General features: G+C 34.4%; 1 protein-coding gene across 1 annotated transcript in view; it reads left to right on the top strand.

Annotated features, from left to right (window-relative positions):
* The first annotated feature begins 6926 nt into the window (after positions 1-6926).
* LOC147398467 (F-box/LRR protein) overlaps positions 6927-16443 on the top strand; it is a 29538-nt gene continuing 20021 nt past the window's right edge. Inside the window, exons 1-8 of the mRNA XM_086447677.1 lie at positions 6927-7199; positions 7279-7386; positions 7476-7568; positions 7674-7802; positions 7914-8018; positions 8144-8183; positions 9252-9449; positions 16191-16381. Of these exons, the coding sequence (XP_086303803.1) occupies positions 6954-7199; positions 7279-7386; positions 7476-7568; positions 7674-7802; positions 7914-8018; positions 8144-8183; positions 9252-9449; positions 16191-16381 (1110 nt within the window). The 5' untranslated portion in view covers positions 6927-6953. The remainder of the gene's footprint in view (positions 7200-7278; positions 7387-7475; positions 7569-7673; positions 7803-7913; positions 8019-8143; positions 8184-9251; positions 9450-16190; positions 16382-16443) is intronic.

Genomic DNA, 16443 nt, shown 5'->3' on the forward strand with positions numbered 1-16443 from the left:
AGGATTAGACTGGGTACCTTGAAAAGGGCTACCTGCTTTTTGAAAAAGAATATCAAAAAAATGATAAAGCATGAAAAAGGTTGAAAAGAAAAGCAGAAAGATGTGAAGGTTAGAACTGAAAAAGTGCAAATTGTGAAAAGAGTCCAATGAGACCAAATAATTCAGTAGGGTGAAAGCCATCAATGGTAAAAATGTGAGTACACTGGAATATCACAGATAAAGTCCCTTAGAGGTATTAAAGTGAACATCCATACTTCTCACAATCCCAGACAGGAGGCTCAGTTTCGAGTTAGAAGTTAGGCAGACCCAACCATTTTAGCAGTTAAGAAGGGAAACCTTATTCCAAAAAATCTTTGTTACAATCAGAAAAATTTGTGCACACACTCAAGATATTTTTAAAATGAGGAATAAAAAGAATTTTTGCTCAAATAGACCTTTGACTGGATCTTTGAAAATTGGTGTGATGGCATTATATGCAATAATTTTGAAGTTGTTATCTTTTTAAAATGTTAGAATTTTGTGGGTATATTCACTGCAAACCCTCATGAGTCAAACTCATCCACTTGGAAGTAACCTAGGGGTTCAAGGGCTTACTGTATAAGCTAAATGCAGTCGTGAACCTCACGAAAGAGGAGTTGTTTAGGTTTAAGTTTTGCTCGGGACTAGCAAAATTGAGGTTTGGGGGTATGATAAGGTCCCAATAATTTTACTTTGGGACCTTAATTTCACAAAGATTATCAAAGTTTGAATACTAGTTCCTTAAAAATAATAATAAATTATATTAAATCCCAAATTAATGTAGCTAACAATAATGTGTTACCAATTTCAGGTGAAAAGGGCACATTCGGAAACCAACAAAAAAGATAACATCTATTGTTACAACATGCGAGCAAAGAGGAAGCAACCTGCCCAAAGCCAACTGATTTGGGTGCCATGTCACCGTGCCTAGGCAAGACCACACCGCGAACATCTCGAGGAATATATCCTCGAGATTCGCACAGAAGCTTCCAATTGCTTCGGTGGTTGTAACTAATTGGATCATTCGAATCAAATCATCCGCCAAATCGACCCGATTACCCAAATACAAATGTTATCAATTGGAAGGTTGATTTCAGAGAAAGGGGCTCTCTTCTTCTGTATTTTTTTTATTTTTCTTTCTTTAATTCTCTGTAATTTTCTTTTATGAGAGTTCTTGAGGAAGTGAGAACATCAAGAATGATCCATTAATACTTTATGTAGTTCTTTTGGGAGTTATTAAAGAAGGATTAAAGTGCATATTCTTCTTCACCCATCTTCTCCTTTCTTTTATTATTTTCTGCAATTATAATCCTTGCGATGATCGGCTAAACTCTCATTAGAGAAGTCAATAATGTCGGAGTAAGTTCACTCTATTAATGCTGTTTCAATTCATTATTTCTATTTTACATGTTAATTCTGTGAAACTCTTCATGATAAGATCATCTAACTTACACTTCTATTTCAACTTTGATGAGTATTACTTAGATAAGCTCAAGAACACTCATGCTCTGTGACAAATGGAAGTATAAGTCGGATAATCTTACCTAGATCAGAGATCTTTATGGACACCTTTGGTTCCAATCAATGGTTACATCGAATCATCTTCCGATCCACGAGCAATGACTTGCTACGTGGATTGAGTCATATTTAGAATTAAATAGCATTTTGGATGAATTGCAATGGTAGACTTGAATTCTCTAAGCTTTTTTCTTATATTTGCAATCTCTATTTTCTATTTAGATTTCAATTTACAAATTGATTTTCATCTCATTTGTGCAACAAATTTGGTTTGTTTTTAAATTAATCTGTTTCAAAACTTTGTTATGGTTTTAATCCGAATGAATATTTGAATCTTCATTGTCCCTGTGGAATGAATTCGATTTACCCAAAGTATTATTTTACATCTCTATCTCTGCATTTACACAACAAGACTTACAATCGATCAGTAAGCATGCTCAAATTCGAGTTTGAACGAAAAAGTTATAAAATTCTCGATTTTTGGGTCAAACGGGACTAAAAAAATAAATTTTTATTAGAGAGAGAATTGGTAGAATCCAATCACACCATTAGGTCCGCAATGATAAATTAGAAAAAAATAGAGTATTCACTCGTCAATTTCGAAGCCTGAAAAGTTGATTATCGTCAAAAACGAAAATAACTCTAAAAATACTGTGTGCATCCCAATATTTTTATATAAAGAAGTCTTAAAGTTTTTTTATTTATTTCATAGTCTTTCCAACCCGTCAAAACCAGCATACATGTTTAAAAAAAATATATATATATTTTTTTTCAATGACTTAAATTCCGATTTCATTATGAACGAGACTTCGTTGACACTCGACGAAAAAGGAAAATCGTCCGCGATGTCGAATTCTACAAATCTAGTTAACTTTTTTTTTTCTCTATTTCTATCTCTCTTTCTTCATTTTTCATTAAAAATTAGTCGTACCATGCACGGGGGTTTCGACCTTTCAACCTGCGATTTCATCTACTTAGAGTCCAAACTGTCCTCAACCATAAGAGGGAAAAAATGACGTCGTCGCTAAGATCTTCGAAACCATCGGATCCGTTTAAAAAACCAGTTGTATCAAATTCTAAATTACCTCAATTTTCGTGTACATTCTTCAATACTAACACACAAAGAGTGGTAGGGGCTTATGATTCTTACTAATAATCGTAGATTTCAAAAATGCATCTAGGATTTTTATAAATCTTTCGATTTTATTTTAAAACGTAGAATTTTTGTTATTATTTCAAATTCATACGAAATATATGTGTTTGATGTGTTTAATTGTGTTTTATAACAAATTATATGTGGGTGAGATATTTTACCAAATTATTTCTATTAGTTTAGTTATGTGCCACTGATTGAACCCCGTTTTGATCTAATTTTTGAAAATTTTAAATTTAAATGATAAAAATGAATTTTTAAAGTTGAAAAATGATTTAATATTCAATGAATTTATAGTGAATTGATAAATGTCGAAAAAAAATTTTGTTCGAAAAGTCAAAAAAATGCAAATATTGGAAAATGAAAAAAATGGATGAAACTGTAAAATGTCAGAATCACACCCAAAAGGTGATATCTGTATTTTACATTGTTGTGTTATGTGTGAGTTGATGAATGGATATCCAGGGTTAATTATTTTCTGTTGTCACAAGATGACTTACATGTTTATTTACGATTATGTTAGCGCAAAACGTTGTGTATTGTTATTTAATTTAGGCTGATTGGCCATAATTGCATGGTATGAAATTGGATATCTATTGTCAACTCTGTAATGTCAATTTTTTATTTGTTTCCGGAGTGATATATTATTCTAGGATGTACGGTAGGGACAATCAAACTTATACATGGTATGGGATGCTTATGAGAGTAGAGTTACAACTAGAATCCAGGTTTATTTATTTTTATCTTTTTTTAGTAAACTTGTAATGTAAATGTGATCGTTCACAAGTGAGGATGTGGAATGGGAATCATATGCATGCCTAATAGGCATAAATGAATATGGCTACTCAGTGATCACTAATAGCTTATATTAGTCAAACGTCTTAACACGTCAAAAATAGACCCATTGCTTACGGTCACGTCAAACAACTAGTCTGAATCGGATAAATGATTCCACAAGTATGGTAATGCATCGACCGATTACAAAATCAAGAACTTACATCAATACAGTATTGGAATACCATGTCCCGACTGAAAACGATTTAGTCGTAGAATCCCAACTCTCTAATTCCATTACTCTACCATTGTGTATTATTATTAGTTGCATTATTTTGAATTCTAAAATAAAAAACATGTTTACTGTTTCAAGTTTATCAATTAGAATTGTATAAAAAGAAATATTATAGTATAAGTAATGCTAATTGATGTAATATGAATTTTAACTATTTAGTTGCTCATCCCTGACTATATGTAACAATTAATCGTAGTTTATCTTGTAAAAATATGCATGTATTAAAATGAATGAGAATGCTTACTTGTTCATGCTAGGAGAGGTTATTAGTCAGAATTGTTTATTTACCTATTGGATAATCATTGTTACTTACCCTTTCTTTCTCCATTGTTTTAGTTTCAGGTTTTGTACTTGATGAAGTCGATGTAGAGTGCTAGTAAGAATTATCTGGTGGGTTAGATAGACGACCAGAGTCCTTTACTTGGTGAGCACTAGGGCTATACCCATTAGCGATGTAAGTTCGTCCAGGTCGTATTATAGATTTTGGTTAAGCGTTAGGATTTTGTTAAAGAAATGACTTTTTGTAGAATCATGTATATTATTTACTTATTCCATACTCTAATCTACTTTACGTTGTTAGATGTATATAAACTTCCACTGTAGTTTTATTTTTATATGTATATACATGATATTATGTATATTATTTTATTAAGTATTTGAATACATTGGAATGCTAATATAAAGAGAAGAAACCATGCCAAAATGTCGAGGCACCACATAGTGCTTTGAGATCTGACATGGGGTGTTGTGTTAGTGTTTTGGGGGCATCACATTGGAGGAGGATCTCGTTGTTGTTGTGACCAACTTGAAGGTTCTATTTTAAAGAGTAATAAACTCGACATCAATAGCCTTAATTCCTAATATAGAGGTCACAACCCTTGTTTTGGTAAAACAAAATTTAGAAAAGAAGAAGAAAGAGAGGGAACAGGAAAATAGAGTACTAGCAGGCATGTATCAACCCAAGAATTGCTGTGTTACTGCAATTCCCTTTCAAGAATCAATCATCAATAATAACAGCTGTGTGCTCTGTTTATAGGAGAGGAGTCCTTCTTGAACTCAACTGTTAGTCTTTGAGAAGAACTGAAATAGCTTCATTAATAGAAAAAAATTCGGACTACAACAATTGCGTAGAGGAAGACTCTTTCTTGAACTCGACTGTTAGTATTTGAGAAGAATTGAAAGAGCTTCATTAATAATATTTTTTTATTGGACTACAACAACTACGTAGAAGAAGAGTTCTTCTTAAACCGTATGTGGGTGTTCTAGTAGAATCGAAAGAGCTTCATCGAATTAAAAAAAAAAAAAAAAATTTATTCAATTGGACTACAACAACTGCGTAGGAGAAGAGTCCTTTTTAAATCGCTTTTGTTGTTTGAGACGTGAACATGAACCTTAATTATTTTCGACAGATCACCATCTTGAACAATGATTAGATGGTAAAGCTGGAAATAAGGTCTCCATATCTCGAGAAAATCGAGATTTTCTCGAGAATTGAAGAATGCGCCATGAGAAAACAAGTGAGGTTTCTAGAAGTAAAGAAACAAAGAAAAAAATATATCGGAAATATTTCAATACATGGTGGCAGGTACGAGTAAGCACGAGCGAAGGGTCTTAAGATACGTGGCCGCTTTTGGCGATTGGATGACTCGTTCAAAGAGGCTGATGTTTTTGAGTCCACATTGTGCAAATTCAAACACGAGAAAAGTATTCTATGCTTCATCAATTCTCGGTTTTCAATTGACTACAACTGTTTCACCACCACGTGTCCTATCCTTTGATCAAAATTTTGAGTTGTGGTTTGATCAAGATAAGGTTTATTGAGAATGACACACCTCTGGTCCACGATAACGAGAATTAAAAACCATTTCGTGGTTCAACTCAATTGGAAAGAGTAACAATAGTTCATGAGATTAAAAAAGAGCAATAATAATGGGACAAAGTAAAAAAATCGATAAAAGGAAAGGACTTTTAACCAAGAAGATAGAAGAAAAAGTGTGTGGGATCCAAAAGTTACACGTGTTGCAATAAACGAGGTTATGTCCATGCCCCGTAAAGGATTGGTTGGGGGCCCAAAACCGTACCCGTAAAAGACGTGCTCTGTGACAATGTGTTGAGTAAATAAAGCCTAGTTCAAAGAAGTCAATTTTACAAATCTTTTTTTTTTTACTTTATGCTGTATATTTAATTCTATTAGTTTTTCCATAAAATAATAATAATAATAATGTGGAAGCACTAACAAAATGTCCACCTTCACCAAAGCATATCATGTACTGGTCAAGGTGATCAAGAACGCATCACTGCCAGCTACGCATCCAATAATGCATCATTGAGGGGGGCATTTTTAGGCATCTAAATTTTGATGAAGTCTTTACAAATTTTATAAATAAAAATCCCTAAAGTTATAAATGGGTCTTGCATCCAAATTGAGTCCATTAACTGAAAACTTGCCTCATATAAGTCAGGTTTTGGGTTTTCACATATAAAACCCATGATCCAACAAATCTAAGTGATCCACAATTAATATTGGGCTCATACACCCAACAAACGGGTTAGCCTATAGTTAAATTCAAAGTTTATTAAAATGGGTTGGATCAATAACCAAATACCATTAAACTGATTATGTAAAATCCGGTTACATAAGAGGTATATTTGAAAATAACATTTTACCCTAAGTCTATAAATACCAAAATCTCTCTTATTGAGGGAGGATCTGGATCATTTTTTCTCAAAAGACAAAAACTCTCATTCTAGAGAAGAAGAAGTTCTCAAGCCTTTCTTTAGAGATAAAACAAAATTCTTCAAAGATTTGGATTTTACTTAAAGAGAAGATCAAACATCAAGCCCTTCTTCGGAAGTTATAAAATTCTTCTCAATCAATAAAACATGAAGTTTGGAGAGAAGAAAATCTATAAAAGTCTTTACAAAAGATCAAATACAAACAAAATCACCATCAAATTAATTTTCTTCATAGATAAAATGCGAAGTCCGAAGAGAAGAAAAGCTATATATGTCACTATTTTGTACTTAATTGTTAATCAGAAGAAAATAATGAGATTTATTCTCTCGTTTTTATTAAAATAAATAAAATCAATTATCATTTTATTTTACGAATCTCGAGGTAGATTTGTTAAAATTTATCGTCGACAGTATCTATTAAATCTTAATCGTTGGGGAGACTCTCGAGTCTCGATTGATATGCTGCAGTTAACGAAGATGGAAGAAGAGTCACCACAAAAGGAAGCCATGAGAGAAGAAAGAGAGAAGAAGGGAGTAGGGTTCGCTTTAATTGGAGAAGACCTCCTTCAAGACATCCTCTCCAGGCTTCCTGCCTTATCCTACGCATCCGCTGCGTGTGTTAGCCGCTCCTGGAATCGTCTCTGCAACCAAATCCTCTCTCGCCCTAAGCTCGTCTCCGCTCTCTCTCTTAACCCTCTTCTAGAGGTACCCCAACAATCAAAACCCTAGCTCTAAATCATCCATCTCTCTATGCTTCATTTCTCATTTGATCTTCTGATTTCAGGTTGCCGTACAAGAGGCTCTCGATAAGGTTCTCTCCCAACCGATTCGACCACATTTTGCCATCGCATGCGTGGGCAGGCAGTTTGGTTTGAAGAGGACTCACCACCTTGTATGAATTCTCCACTAAATTCTCTCTTAATTGTTTATCACTTTTTTTTTCCCCCATTAATCTTCATTTCCTTTGATCACTATATGCAGATTATGCAGAAATTGGGCCCTGGAATTCCAATTATCACTTCTGAAGCTCGTGGTATCATCGGTAGCCACGCTGTTACTGATGAATTCAGAGAGGTCTGCAACTCTGTATCACTTTGTTTTGTTGTTCTTCAAAAATCTAATTTGGTGGCTAAGATTAAGCTGAAAATATTATATCTTTTTCTTTAAAAAAAATTGTAGGTTAAGTGGGGAGATGATAATGAAGAATTTTACAATTCATCGACAAATGTGGATCGTGGAATAGTTCTGATCGTCGGGTTTGTTCCAGGATTGAAAGTCCATACAATCCCATTGATGCAATCAAGCGAGGTAGGAGTGAACCTATATTAAATTTCAAAACTTTGTGACAACTTCTCGTTCTGCTTCATGAATTTTATTACATGTAATTGGAAATTGAATATGATCTCTTACTGATCTCAGGGACCTCCTCAAATGTCTTTGATTGACAAGTTCGTGATTCATATTAAAGATTACACAGCCTCTGTATCTAGTTGCAGCTCCCCGCTTGGGATTATAATGTTTGCGGTGAGTTTGAAATCTTTGAATGGGTTGTATTTGATTTTGATTTGTTTGTTGTCTATACGTTGGGTTCTTTCATTTGTAATTTTTTTGTGCCAATTTTTAACACGATGGAGTGGATATCATTTCAGGATCAATACTCTGATATGAAGCCCGTACTTGACAAGATGAGTGAGTATTGTCGAGCTTATCTTGTTCTTTTGTTCAACTTCTGTTAACAAGAAACGAAGCTAATAGGTTATGGATGTGATCTGTGAATCTATATAACGTAGCAGAATTATTTGAATCAGTATTGATAAAAAAAAAAATAGAAGAAGATAAAGCAAAGAGCTGAAAAGTAATTAAGAGAGAAATAAAATATGCAAAAGAGAATAGAATTGTTTTAAAATTCGTTTTTGAAGTTCCTTATATAGGTACTCTCTATCATACCAACTTAGGAACCTTCTAAAATACTAAAAATTAATTTTTTTGATCTATTTATAGCATAGTACCAAATTTCTAAACGTCCTATATTTCAATTCGGACGCTTATAAGCACTTCTAATTATAGCCTAAATAATAAAAACAACGTTAGGCAAAACTAGAAACTTCTTAAAGTTGAAATGGAAACGAACTAAACAACTTTCAAATTACTTAAAACTGAAATAACTAAATACATAGGACTGAAATCAAAATTGGGTCGAGTGTAAACCTAACCTGGTCAACCCGAACCAGGCTGGTCAAACTGAATTGACTCAGGTAGTTGAGTCAACTCGGCCAGATCTGGGTGGGTCAATTCGGCCATGAAAATTCTCTCCTCTTTACCTTTTTTCTGGTCCATTTTCTCTAGAAAATCAAGACCAATTTGTTCTATGTGTTTGTATTCATTTTGATAGTTTATTCTTTCTTGCTTAAAGACATGTTGACATGGAGTCAAAAATACCAGAAAACTTATTTGGTTTGTTCTTCATATTAACTACCTTTTATGGTGGATGAATGTTCTCTTGCATATCTGAATATAGTAGTATAGAGTGGTTGCCAGTACTATTATTTAGCTGTTTTGTGTGATGTTGGATTTATTCCATACACTGCCAGGTTTCATGTTTTTGGGGGATGCATGGAGAAGGGTTTATTTTGAGTAGATCACAACTCTATCTAGTGATCACAGTAATTTTGTCTCAAGTTCCTCCATTTTTTCTTGTGCATTTGTTCTGGAATTTCCTGTGTTATAGATTGTAGTTTGAATCTTCCACACGTGCAGATTATGGTCTGTCTGGGGAAACTGTCATCATTGGTGATGAATGTGGATGCTTCTTATACAACAGTGGAGGTGATTCTACAACTTTTTGTGGGAACCAACAATTTTCTCAGTGCCAGAATACCAAAGATCAAACATATCAAACTGTCAAACTTGATGCTGTTGCTCTTGTATTTGCCTCAGACAGAAGCAAACATCATGGTACATCATTTTTTGAATGCTTTAAAGTTCAATTGATTATAAAAACATAAAATTCTTCTTGGTGTATCTCGGGCTTGCACTACTTGCCCTAAGATTTGGTAAATGATTGTTATGTCAAGTTGTCAATTATACCTTTGTACTGGTGGATTATGGATGGATGAATTGCTCATATCTAAGGAGAGATCTTTTGGTATATGCTATTTGCAAAAGGCATATTGTTGATATATAGAAGTGAACTAGAGAATTAAAATTTTTTGATTTTAGGATTAAGATAGAATGAATGAAGTGCTTCATCAATAAAAATATTCCGTTGGCTGGGATGGTATACTAGTTAAGATTGATGACCAAGAAATACTCCTACAATGCAACTCCGATTAGTCATGATTTATGATCGTAGATTTAGGGCCCGTTTGGATGCAAGAGCCAGAAGTACTATTTGAAGGAGTTGGATAAGTACTGTGCGTTTGGATGCCGGTTTCTGAGAAGTAAAATGACCAGAATTACTTATAAGTACAAGTTACTGTTTTTAAAATTATAACTCAACTAATTATGCCCTCAAAAGTAAAAGTTACTGTTTTCATTCCACCATTCATTACTCATGGTGTATTCATTCCAGCCAATTCTAGTTACACTCTTTAGATTAGACCGAAGCTTCCAATCAAATTTAGTTTTGGTCCATGATCGAAATGAATTCTGTTCTACCCAAAAATTCAGTTCGAACGAAATGCCATCCTAATTTGTCTAGGCTTGACCCATTCTTACGACCTTGCGTGACTGCTTCAACACATAGATCAATAAAAACCTTGTATAAATTAGCGGTCCAATGTGCTTTGGCCTTATTGCTTGATGTTGCAACCTGTTTGCCCCTCTCCATGTTTGATTGAGATGACATCTTGAAATAAAAAAAATATTAATATGGACCTAAATATAAATAATTAGGTAAGCTACATAATAAATAGAATGTATTTCTTATAAAGTTTTAAGATTTGTTATAAGTAACATTGAGGAATTCACACTAAAATGTCAAGGAATAAATGTAAAAATATCCAGCAAGGAAAGTGCATTAGTACACGAATTGTACATAATCACAAAGATGAAGGTAAATCTTGGTCTTTTCATGATTCATGGGTAAATGGCCGTACCAAAAAGTATGCTTTCAATTGAACTAAATTCATCATCAAATTTCACCAACACAACATGACATCAATGGTTATTAGGCCTGCAATATAAACATAAATATAATTTGGATGGAGAACAATTGCACCAAAAAAAATTATATGAATATCACAAGTTCCAAATTACAAAAAACAGAAGCAAAACCCAAGCCTTTTTATGCTCTTTGAATGAGTTTTGTAAAGTAAGGGTGTTTTGGAGATTTGTTGTTTGAGAAGGAGATCTGGGTGTTGATCCTTCATGCGTCCTTCACGTTTATTTGGAGAGATGTCTTCTGGAGTGTTGGAATTGTAGAAGGTTTGTGCGAGTGTTGTTGCCATATTGAGCAAAAGTTAAAGAATAAGGGTGATTAATAAATCAATTTAGAATTTTTTTTGAGGTCTAAGTTCTTTGAAAGAAACGGCCAATCCATGGTTGTGCAATCTTTGAATTTGAAACATGGATTCATAATTATGAGTTGTTGAGAGATGAGATAGGAGGGGGAAAAAGGGCTGACCAAAGTCTAATCGCCATGGTGGAAAAGCTAGAACTATCGATTGGTCCATACATCACATAGCAAACAAACAATAGTTGCAAGTTTGACAAGGGATTGAAGTAGAAATTGTAGAGAAGACAAAAAAAAAAAAAAAAAAAAAAAAAAAAAAAAAACAAAGATTTCCACTTACCTTGACAGACCGACAAGTTGGAAGCTTTAGATTGTGGTTGGAGACGAAGGATCTCTTCACAAGGCTGTTAGGGTTGCAAATGAAGGAAATCTTCACTAGATTGTTGGGCACAAAGGGACACTTCACAAGTTCGTTAGGGTTGCAAACGAGGAACTCTTCACCAGATCAGAGCACTTGTAGACGAAGAAGCACTTCAAAGTTTGTTATGGGAAGCAGATCTGATCAAGTTATTCACCAATTCATTGGGTTGTTCATGAATTTCACAAGTTCTTTAATGTGGAGTTAGGGTTACACAAGAACCAAACGAAAGAGAAGGGGATAATCATGGACTTTTGGGGTAATTTGTTGAAGGGCATACTTGTCCAAAGACTCTTTAATTGACGGTATTGAAGTACTCCGCACAAGTTGCATTTTGAGAAGCATCGAAAGTGGTTTTCTATCAAAAGTATAGAATTTGACTCCCCTAAAAAGTTGCACTGCATTTGGATAGAGCTGCTTGACGACTTTTTCTCCTGCGGGGAGCTAGCAAACGTTTGGATAGAGCTCTCTGACGTTTTTACTCTTGCGCGGAGAGGTTTTTACTCTTTGGTGAGAAGTTCCAAAAACCTTCTCTTGTGCGGAGAGGTTGGGCTCTTGCTCGGAGATGTTTATCAACACAGGGCCTTACTTATTTTTGGTGGTGTTCATCCAAATGTTGGTATTAGTACTTTTGGCTTGCTCTTTGTAGGAGCCAGAAGCACCTAGTGAAGCCTAGCCAAACAACTACTTAGTTTTTGCTAAAGTAAAGGAGTGCTTTCGGAGCATTATTTGGATGATATTTACTTATCACCAAACTAAAAGAACTTTTTTACAAGACAACAATAAGACAAGTCATGGGTCATGATGCTGAATGTTGGCGAGTCAAGAAACAACTTTTTCATAGAATGAGTGTGACAAAGATGAAAATGTTTAAATGGATGAGTGAAAAATTCAGGAAAGACAAAATAAAAAATGAGCAATTTAAGGGACTATGGGGATAGCCCCAATTGGTGTCACCTAAACATGAGGCACGTGTGGCAATTTTCAACGTGTTGACATGTGTTTGACACAACAACTTTTGAAAATGTACGAGGACATGTCCATACAAAAATTAAGAAAATTAACAAATACAAATTGGATGAATATAATCCAAAAACTATTTTAGATATCATGCTTATATGAGCACCTATTACTCTCTTAAACATAAAGATAACATAATGGAAGAAGAAAAAAGATAGAATATACAAATTGTTTTATATATTAGATGTGTAACAAAACTATAGAACAATGAGGAAGAAACTAGAACAATGGTGAAGAATTTGTTCAAGGCCCTTCAAGGCTGTTGTAGTTCCCATTGTGGGGAGAGCTAAGTTGGTGCAAGTGGACCAAAAGATGTTGAGGTGCATTGATGTTGGCTAAAGAACAAGCATGATTGACGCTGTTGGAGAGGGGTGTTGCGAAGCTGCTAATCTATGAGGAGGAATACTTATGGCTGGTGAAGTTCTTTAGGACGCGTTGGGAAAAAGGATGTGTGGAGTAAATCAGTGGTTCAAGGAAATTGCAAGTTTGCCTGTAGTTATCAGAATGATTTTGGTAGGTACATTAAGATCTTAGAGTAAATGGGGAATATGTAGTCTTTTTCCTTGATGATCCCATAAGGCAAGGAGAGTATGGAGTGGAAAAACCTTCTAGAGGCTCTGCTTGGGGGTAGAGAAGTTGAGAAGGGATTTTCTTGTGGAAACCATAATAGAGGGATTTTAAATGAGTTGTCAAGCATGGGGGGAGAACAACTGATATATGGAGCGCAGGAAGTTTGGGGGCCCCCGAAGATTTTGGGTTTGGAGGTGGGCCATTTTGTGTGAAACTGTGGGTCCTGAGTATCTCTGGGGAGACGTGGTGGAAGTGATTAATTTCTTGGCTGGTTCAAAACCCTAACCTTAACATAACCTAAACATTGACCCTTTTGACCTTGAGAAGCCAATCCTGTGTAAAACTGATACCCTATCAATATTTAGGCTATAACTCTCTCAAAGCTCATTGGAATAGCAAAATCTTGGACTCTTTAGATAGGTGATTGAATAACCTTTCAAATGACACAAAATTCAACTTGGTTCATTTAGCTTTGATTCCTCAAAATAAGGTTTAGATAAAAGTGAAGTTAATAGTACCAATATTTAAATAATGTTTTTTAAATAACCTAATAATAAACTTTTTTAACACATAGGATTAAACAAAATGTAAAATACTTCCATAACTAAAGCCCAATAACTAAAATAAAATAAAATTCTAAAACTAAAAGATCGTCCAAATAGGTTAGGCCCATGAACTCTGATGTCCCATACATATTTCACAAGATTGTGTAAACTCGAGTTCTTCAATATAGATTTGAATCTACGATTTTGTGTACTAAAATCCCATTGATTGATATTCGAAGTGTGGTTGAAGCATCTTAGAGGAATATGTTCCCACAACCCATGAAATTCAGTAGTTTGATTTGAATTATAATTTTTAAAAGAAATAAAACTAGAAAGTTGTAGTGTTTACCTCATTTACCCAAATAGAGAATGCAACATGCGTTTTAAAACCATCTAATATTGAGGGGTCTTGTGGACCTTTGGGAAATCCATCTTGTTCTTCTTCTTGTCCTTCTTGTTTTTGTTCTTGTTGCTCTTCTTCTTCTATTTGATTTTTTTTGTTCGTGAACTTCTTCTTCTTCAACTATTTGAGGAATAACATCTTGTTGTGTACTATGTCTCCTCCTTTTTGAAGTTGGAGGAACACTCTGGGTTCGTGAAGATAACAAACTAGTATCACTAGAAGGTGCCTTTTGAATCTGCTGTGAGCACTTAGGCATTTTTTAATTTTTACAAAAAAGTTGAAACAAATAAGATTAAAAAGAATGAAACAAATAAGAGTCAATTTCAATTTAACTAATTTTTCCCCTAGTTTGCTCATGTCGATAGACTCTTGTTGACATATATTGAGTCATGTAGACCGGAAGCAACCGAATTGGCCTCAATCATGTTGACAATTACCTTGCGACACAAGTTTTGGCATATATTAGGTCATGTCAATAATATCCTGTCGACATGGCTGAATATATGCTGACCCTGACTATCGACATGGACAGACCAAAATGTTGATTTTTTTAACCAATCTAATTGACGTCTGTGTTATAATTACTCTATAAAAATGTGCTGTGAACTTTCCAAACTATCAAATGATGTACATTACATTTTTAACTAAAACCAGACCAATTTTTAATATCTGCCCTTAAATTTCTAAGATTTTCTACCCTTTTTTTGTTCTCATTATTTACCATTACAAATACAGTAAAAAATTAGAGAGGAAGAAATGAGAAGGGACTTACATTTGATGATGTCTTGCAAAGGCCGGATCACAAGATGGTTTCGATGTAGGTTTTGCTCGTCTTTGATCTCACTAGGATGTGAAGTTCAACTCGTGAAAGAGAACTTCATATTGGTTGGTAGATTTAATAAAAAAGTGTACTTATTAAACTGATAAACTCTTTTAATTTTCAGAGGTACACTTATTAAGTAGGTTCACTTACGGGAAACGGTAGGTGAAAAATAGAGTGCCCCTTTCTTGAATTGAATGACTCCTAAATCTTCAAGTATAAAAGGGGTTATAAACACACCAGCCCTAATTTTTTAATAGTGTTCTTCCTCTCACAATAGCACCTGGTATGTTCTTTGTTCTTCCCTCATTCTTCATGATAAGACAACCGTCCATCATCATCATCAATTGTCTCTCACTAAGGCTATTTGACCATGTAGTCTCTCTCTCTCCCCCTCTCTCTCTCTCTCATTCCTTATCATTTTTTTTATGAAGGGAATATCAGTGAACTTATTAGTTTAGTAAGAGAGCCACTGCTATGTGTTTGAATCCTTATGTTGAAAATGAAACTTTATGTTTTTCTTAGATTCAAATCTGTTCTAGATTCTTGTAAAATAAATAAATTGAAATGTCTGGAGCTTTGTAGTTATCTTTAAGGGTAATTGTCCGCATCATACCTCAGACAGTTTCAATGTGGAAAATCTTGCTCAGAAGATTGTCCATCAGATGAGGCCCAGTGCGGTGCCTTTTCCCCAAAACACACGTAGGACTGCTTCTACATTAATCTAAAATGTGCATTGGTAGCAAGGTTTAAAATCTCGACTGGAGGCAATGTTTCGGTCAAGAGAAAAGCCAGTACTGTCTCGATCAACACATTCAGATACATTCCCAAAACATTCAATGTTTCATATTAGTCTTGGCTGATAACGATACGTATAGATGATACATTCTGATAGGTAACAACATTTGGATCGATGGTTGGTAAGTTGAATCACAGGTGAGTCATATTAAAAAAATCCATATCAATCATTAGTGGCTTAATCACTCAATCTAGAGATAAAATTCGCATCAAGCTAGTTTGGGTGTATTAACCGATAGAGAGAAAATTCCATTCCATAGCTATTGGTTTAAGGACATGGAACCCAAAGGGGAATCACAAGTTCAAGATAGTTAATGGATGACTGCAATTCATATCACTGGGACTCCAATATTTGGTAAAAGGCATAGATTAATTATGTCACTCAAATCCATATTTTATGATTCTTGAACCAATTTATAGCAAGATATATCGTGAGAGTCATGAGACTTAAATATATTATATATAGTGTACATTATATTTGGTCCATTTCGTAAGGCATAAGTTACTTTTTTTCATTTTTGTATGTTCTTAGCTGTCAAGTACTCAATGATAATATTTTTACTCATGTTTATTGTTGATTTCCTTGGACATCAAGCAGTTATTTTCTTTATCTAAGGTCACAAATTTGTTTGTTGGTTACATCTTCACTGTTTGCTCTCAATTGAACAGGTATAGGGGAAGTTCAATTTGGCCTTGCTTTGTCAACAGGCGTATCACCTGTAGGTCCCACATACAAGGGGGTTTCAGTTAGGGTGGCCACAAGTAAAGAATCTGAAAGTTCTACTTGGCTTACTGCAAGAAGAGAAGGGTCTCGAGAGAAGCTTGACGGTCAAAGAATTCTACAGGATATTGATAATGAGGTTTGTTGATATTTTTCCAAGTGAGAACTTTTGTTAGTATATCTTTTTGTGGTTAAAACTGG

Source organism: Akebia trifoliata, chromosome 7 (genome assembly GCF_017979445.1).
Source record: "Akebia trifoliata isolate Shusen 1 chromosome 7, ASM1797944v1, whole genome shotgun sequence".
Lineage (NCBI taxonomy): Eukaryota > Viridiplantae > Streptophyta > Magnoliopsida > Ranunculales > Lardizabalaceae > Akebia > Akebia trifoliata.